At 31.9% G+C, this 7,145-nt stretch overlaps 1 protein-coding gene across 1 annotated transcript; it reads left to right on the plus strand.

Annotated features, from left to right (window-relative positions):
• Positions 1-1,131: 1,131 nt before the first annotated feature.
• On the plus strand, positions 1,132-6,042 carry LOC131942087 (1-acyl-sn-glycerol-3-phosphate acyltransferase epsilon). The gene is made up of 9 exons (XM_059301798.1): positions 1,132-1,239; positions 1,934-2,161; positions 2,664-2,748; positions 3,131-3,246; positions 3,467-3,556; positions 3,739-3,829; positions 4,294-4,458; positions 4,793-4,916; positions 5,339-6,042. The coding sequence occupies exons 2-9, from the start codon at positions 1,946-1,948 to the stop codon at positions 5,559-5,561; spliced, it is 1,110 nt and encodes a 369-aa protein (XP_059157781.1). The 5' UTR covers positions 1,132-1,239; positions 1,934-1,945; the 3' UTR covers positions 5,562-6,042.
• The last annotated feature ends 1,103 nt before the right edge of the window (positions 6,043-7,145 follow it).

Genomic DNA, 7,145 nt, shown 5'->3' on the forward strand with positions numbered 1-7,145 from the left:
TAAACTCAACGCTACATGACACTTCTATGTTGAACACCATGGACTTTATTTCTAGACATCACAGATCGTGTTAAGGGCTCGGGCTAGATTAAGCGTCCAGTGAAAAGCAATGCCTAACCCCATACTCCGGATGTCACATAACACAAATAACAGCGAAAACTTCATTCATTTCGCTCACAGAGCAAAACAAAATACAAAAAAAAAAAAAAAAACATTAGAAAATGCAGACCCACAGGACCCGCAATCCAGATATAACACTACAACAGATTATGTCCCTTACTTAGTAACGATGTAAAGTTTATTAAACGTAAATAACTGTTTAGCGTTGTTGGTTGTTTGTTGAGATAGTACGCTCGTTCAAAATACAGCATGTTACTATTGTTACTATATTATTTGTCACCTAAAATATAACCCTGGTTAAAAATTTAGCGTGCTGCTTTAATAGTTGTTCACTAAAATAGAACTCTCTTGAGTGTACAGCTGTTGCCCAATAAGTAATTCGCTACCGAGACAACGAAACTTTAATAGATGTTGACAATCAACTAAAGATACGTTTGAAGTTGTTAGGCCTTATAGCAACATCGACGCCTGTGCGGAAAAAATTCCTTGCAAAAGAATAAATTAACTACATGTGTGTACTATGTGAATAACCAAGTCCGACATGTAATTCAACATCTAAATATATTAATGTTTTTTTAGTATATCGTTCGCAAGTACAATGTTACGTGTAAATTTTTAAAAATAGAAACGCGACAATTTACATAACTTTAAACAGATGTGAGACTGGGAAGTATGTAGATCTAGACCGCAATTTTTATTTTTTAGAATTTAAAAAATGGTCACAATGGAAATTAGCAGTTCTGCGGTTGGGGAATGAGGAGTGGGGATTTGACAATGAACAGTTTGTCTTAGGCTTCTTATTAAATAGTATCGGAATAAACATTGTGCATATAATATTGTTGTTTGACTATGTGGTTTTTTATTTAATTTTTTTTTAAATTTAATTTGGTTTAGTAAGATTATAAGAAGCAGGCCAAACAAGTTCGACAACTATGGCCTATCTTAATGCTGTTTTTCATTTATTGAGCTCTTCTGTGCAATGTGCAAAACAAATTTGACCTTGGCACCGGAAACACACCTTCCCAATGCAAAAACTACAAGCAGGTCCAAGAAAGAAAGTGAAAGGAGGATAGATCTAGATCTCTAAATCATTCTAAATGACTGAGTGAAATTACACCGGTAAGAAGCCTGTAAAATTTAAATTCTTTATCCATACATTATTTTATAAAGATATGCTAGGAACTTTTATCGTATATCCACCTAGCGGAGCGGGACGGAATGACCGAAGGCTGAAATCAAGAAACAAGAAAGAAATTAGAAATGTCAGATGTCAGAAAACTGAGAAGTGAGAAATGATGAATCTCTGAATCTTGTTTGAAATGTTTGTTGTCTCTGAGTTAGTTGATGATGAGCCTATCTAGTCTACTAGTATCTAGACAAAATCTAGCTAAAATCTAGATTTCCAGAATTTATGTGTGGTTTATTCAAGTTTATTGATGAATGCCATATCTGCCACTCAGCCAGCTCAGCGTCTCTCTGAGAACTAGATCTAGATATCTAGAATCTAGATATCTAGATCTAGAATCTAGATCTAAATTAAAGTAGTAAATAGTAAGCCTATAGTATAGGTCCAGTGACATTCTAGAATCTAGTCTACCTACCTACTACTACTTATCTATCTAGATCTAGTACTACTGTACAACCAATTCTCAATCTTTTAATATATTGCAAGGCAGTACCATGAACAACACAATGTGAAAATAACTTAAGCCTAGCCTCTTATTTTTTTAAGTGCTATGTATTATGTAATTTGAAGTTATTTCTTCTGAAAACTTTACTTTATAATCACAACCACTGTAACCTTATTAAACAGATTCATCTAAAGATGCTGTCTGCAATCATTTTGATTGAGAACCTGCGATGGATGGTTCCCACAGTTTTTATGCTGGGAGCTGCCCCAGCATACATCAGTGTGTGGGGGGCGTGGAGGCTTGTGTCATCAGTACTCCCCAGATGGGTCTACGTCAAAGGAGATGATTTCTTGTTTTCAACCTATCATAGAAATCTGCTTTTCTTTTTTGAAATAATAACTGGTGTCGAGGTGAGGTTTCATTTTTTACTACAAGCATCACCTATAATACCTGTTATGTCATATTTAAAATCTTCAATTTAGCACATTTACATTTATATGGCAGATGAAGTAGAGTTCATCTGTTTCTTGAACATAGCATGGTCAGCACTCTGCTCAGTCACTTTTACCTTTCCCAAACTAGAGTTAGGTACCCATCAAGGCTGGATGGACTCAAGGATGGCATACAGACTTAAGTCCAAACTCAAAACTCTTAGTTATAAATATTTTCCATATTCTCTTTCATCCTACCCCATTGTCACGTATTAACAGAAAACACAGTGATGTATATTAACAGTTTGTTTGGTTGCTGCTTAACTGGTAGATAGAATAATGCCATGGGCATCAATGTGTGAACTCAGTTTCTTCTATCCTAAATGATGCCTGTATTTTTATTGCCTGTTCATCCTTGTCTGAACAACCAGAATCTAATTGTTGTTTTATTAGCTCACTATTTTTTTTATCTTTCTTTCAGTTAATATTTTATGGCGACCTTACAGCCCTTAAAGAGTTAGCAAAGGGAGAGAACTGTATATACATGTCTAACCATCAAAGTACATGTAAGGTCTCATTTATAGTTTTCTATCATTTTCATTTTAATAATTACATTGTCAATGTCTAGATTGCTTACATTGCTAGCAATTAGTGTGTACATTTTGCACATAATTTCACACAAAGTAAAATTTTTAATGTGCTGTTTAAATTATTTTTAAAAATTATTTAACCTTTATGTTCTTTCGTTCAACTGAAGCTTTCATTACAAATTTGTATTAAGAAATAATTTTATTTTACAGAATAAACATTTAGAAAATAGTTTGAAACTATAATATGCAGTTGCTGTGGTCTTAAAATCTTTATAACTAAGCTAATCTGTGAATAGTGTAGTTTCAAATACCTAATTTTTAACTTTTAAATAGTATTTCATTTTTTTTTTACTTGCAGTGGACTGGGTAATAGCTAGTTGCATATCTATGCGTCGTGGAAGTTTGGGTAGAACCCGCTATGTCTTAAAGGATGGACTTAAATTTCTACCTTTTTATGGGTTTTACTTAGGAATGGTAATTTGAAACTTGTGTTTTAAATAGGCTACATGCATAGATTCGATATAGTCTGGTAACTTCACAATTAAATTATTTTTTTGTATTTAAAAAAAAGAATTACTATATGGAACAAGATTCTTGTGCATAATTAGGATATGATCAGCTTATGTGGCAATGACCAAAGTAGGAATTAATTTGACTAAATTTGTGTTTTTCTATTTTCTTAAATTTATTTCAGCATGGATCATTGTTCGTTAAACGAGCTGGAAAGTTTAGAAAAGATAAGGCAGAAAAGCAGCTCAGTCGAGATGCCCATGATAAAAAACCTGTAAGCTGGTTCAGTAACAAATTTTTAACTTCTAGATGTAGGAAAAACTTGTTCAAAGTTATTAAATTGGTTACGTTTTAGAGAAAAAGTTAATGTGTGAGAATGCATGATTTATTAGTGGGATCATTATTGTCAATTGTTTAACTTGATGTATAGTAATTGTGATAAATATTTTTGTACAGATGTGGCTTGTTGTTTTTCCTGAAGGGACTCGCTTCAACCCTGAACTAATAAATACAATAGAAAGTAGTAAAGTTTTTGCTACAGAGCAAGGTAAAAGCTTAATAATAGTTGTTTTATATTTTTTTTTACAAAATACCTCGAATCTTTAACCTAGAAAAAATATTGAGTATTATGTGTCAACTTGTTATATATATCAGGGCAAACCTCTTTATAAACCACGACATTGATTCGGGAAAACAGGCTGAAATCTAAGTTAATGTCCTCTCGCACATAACAAGTTGACGCATTGTGTTGATGGAAATCTCCTCCAACATTACCATAAAGAATGAAAAAGAAGATTCAGTGATTGTCTTCTCTTTGTGTGTTGTGAAAAACTCTCAGTTGTTATTTTTTTTTATCTTCACCTCACCGTAAATAACAGACTGAATGAAACATAATGAAGTGTCATTTTTAAATACCATATCCCATTAAATACTCCACACTTGTCGTGCCTCATCAGATAACCATAAACATTTTTTAACCTACCCCATTTTGAACTGTGTTTGTTACCTCAGGCTTACAGCCCCTTGAGAATGTTTTGTTTCCAAGAATTCGAGCCGTACAAGTTTGTATAGAACAGTTAGGAAAAAGTGTTGATTCCGTCTATGATGTTACAATAGCATATGGAAACACATACGACTTCAGCACTAAGCAACGACTGCCTGCTCCACCTATGCAGGGTATGTAAACTAGTAAAATTTTAGTCTTGCATTCCTGCATGTGTTATAAGTTGTTTTTTTTTTTTGTTTTGCCTGTGACTCACAGCACAATAATAGCCTAAGTGTTAAACTTTGTATGGCCTTGAACATTTAAAGTTAATCTATGATAATGTAAATACAAATTGTTATTGAATAATGTTTGTTCTGATGGCAGTGATAGAATAAAGCAGCTTTTTGTGAGTTACTAAAACAGATTGATAATAATAGATGAAAGTTTTATATTTTTCTAATCATTAAATTTTTTTTTTAAAGCAAAATTGAAAATAATGACATTAGAATTATTCATCAATTTCAGATTTTTTAATGGGATCAAGTCCCAGAGTCCATATTCACATTAACAGAATTCCCATCTCAGAGGTACCTGTAGAAAAGGAAGAATTGAAAAGCTGGCTTTATTCCAGGTTTCAGCTGAAAGACAGGTTGGTCTCATTTACACTTAGGTCATAGCATCTGATACTTGTTAGGTGTTGCTGGAGATGTTATAATGTGTCACTGAAAGATACATTTGAAACAGAGTTGTGTGTAACTTCAGTCCAGAGAACATACCTCAGGCAGATGAGGCTTGTTAGAAGGGGGCAGCAGCTCATCTAGGAGAGATAACTCAAAAATCAAACAACTTCTTGCAGATTGTTCTAGGGTGGGCAATGGCTTTGGAAGCAAACCAGAAAGAAAAGCAGGCTGAAATTGGAGCCAACTGCCCATTAGTACATTACATGTTGGCATGTTATACTAATTTATGTTGGAGGAAATCCCATCCAATATTTGCAATAAAGAACTAAGAAGAAAATATAAAAACCTGAACCTGCCATTTTTAATTTTAGTTTTTATTTCCTATTTTCAGATTGTTGGAGGAGTTTTATTCAGCTGAATCTGAAAGTGAGGCCAGGTTTCCTGGTGTACGTATCATCAAACCACTGTCAATGTATTCACTTTTACCATCTGTGCTCTTATGGAGTGGAACCTTTGCTGCTTTCAATTCATTCAGAACTGGTCAGCAGGGCTACTGGTCAGTTGGGCTAGGCCTTGCTTGCATTGGAATTTTTTGGATGGCTGTTAGACCTTAAGGATCTGCTATGGTACCTCTGTTAGAAGTCTTGAAAGTGTTTTTAAAATCAAATTTGTGTCAAGGGTATCTTACTATTGAGAAGGTCTTGTGTACGTTTTCTTTTCGTTGTAGGGATCTCTAAGGTGGATAAATTAAAGTGTTAATGTCAAGGTTATACATTTTATGTGCTGGTAACATTTCTTATAGATTCTATGAAAAATTATAAGGTTGTTAAATTCTACAATTAATGTAATAATTGCCAGACACCAGTTTTTGGTGCAAGATTATTGTGTTTTAATTGATTTTATTTTAATAGGTCCTTTGGGGTTATTTATGTTAAAAAATCAATTCAATGCAAGTATTGAAACATTAACTGGGTACTTTGTTGGCTGAGCGTATGTAATTTAAGTCTACTGATCAGACTGTACTGTTGCTGATAACATTTGTAAAGGCGAGGAGCTGCTGTAAATACAAGATTTACATGTTCATCAAATATTTATCTGCTTCTTCTGTTTATAGTTTTAGAAATTGTTTGAAATATTTTTTTTTAACTTTATTCTCAAATTATTTATATATATATATATATATATATATATATATATATATATATATATATATATATATATATATATATATATATATATATATATATTTTTGTACTTGCATATCAATGTAAATATCATAGAAGTGCCTTTTACTGCTGCAATTAGAAAATCTCTTCCAATCATTGTTCAAGATTTTTTAATCAAATGTTAATGTCAGCCTATAATTGATTTGTTGCTAATGTATTTGATTGTGCTGTTTGTGTATGGTTGGTATATTTGATTACCTTGCTATATATGCTGTATTACCTGAATATATGTGTTGTTTATGTATGGTTTACAGTTTCTTTATTGTTGTGGTTTGTTTCTAATAATTGTAATACATAGATATATATTTTCCCTTTTTAGATGTGCATAGTTTTGATAAAAGTTGTATACAATTGTTGATTTACAATTTGAAATATAGCATATACATAAAAGTAAATAGCTTATTTTTTTTTATACAAATCAACAGCTTTATTTCTAAAGGCTTTAATTAAAATTATGGTAGATTCATTCACTAATCTGATTCATCACTACGTGTATTGCATGTGTTAGTAGATAAAGACAGAACTATCAAGGATTATGTTATTCTAACTGCTAGTTTTTGTATGTTTTATTTTTTATGTTATCCATAAAACTGCCATGTTTTATTTAAGTAATAATTATCTTATTTACAGTTTAATATATTATTTTATCATTTAAAATCTGATCAGTCCAACTTTTGTTATGCTATTATACACAGTATTTTAACAATATCATTAAAAATATAACTATTTATTGGTATGAATTTGATACATTGTTATGATCAAGCAAAATATTGAATTTTGATTAGAATAAATGATTACCAAATCTTGCATTATGGACTTCCAATATGTACTAGCTTAAGATTTGTAGAAATACATGCACTCTCCATCATTAAGGTTGGGTAGTCATGTGATTTAAATCACTTATCAAATGATTTGGAAGGTAAAGTTCTGTATGTAATTGTGACCAAGCCAAAACTTTTTTAATGTTTGAAC

The sequence above is a fragment of the Physella acuta genome, unplaced genomic scaffold (genome assembly GCF_028476545.2).
Source record: "Physella acuta isolate Inbredline_101_S28 unplaced genomic scaffold, ASM2847654v3 ptg000387l, whole genome shotgun sequence".
Lineage (NCBI taxonomy): Eukaryota > Metazoa > Mollusca > Gastropoda > Physidae > Physella > Physella acuta.

What these genes read in the sequence shown, in the direction of transcription:
- LOC131942087 (XM_059301798.1), top strand. Translation starts at nt 1,946, where the DNA reads ATGCTGTCTGCAATCATTTTGATTGAGAACCTGCGATGGATGGTTCCC. An exon ending in GTCTAACCATCAAAGTACAT is followed by an intron (nt 2,749 to 3,130) that starts GTAAGGTCTCAT and finishes TTTTACTTGCAG; the next exon opens with TGGACTGGGTAATAGCTAGT. An exon ending in GCCTGCTCCACCTATGCAGG is followed by an intron (nt 4,459 to 4,792) that starts GTATGTAAACTA and finishes CATCAATTTCAG; the next exon opens with ATTTTTTAATGGGATCAAGT.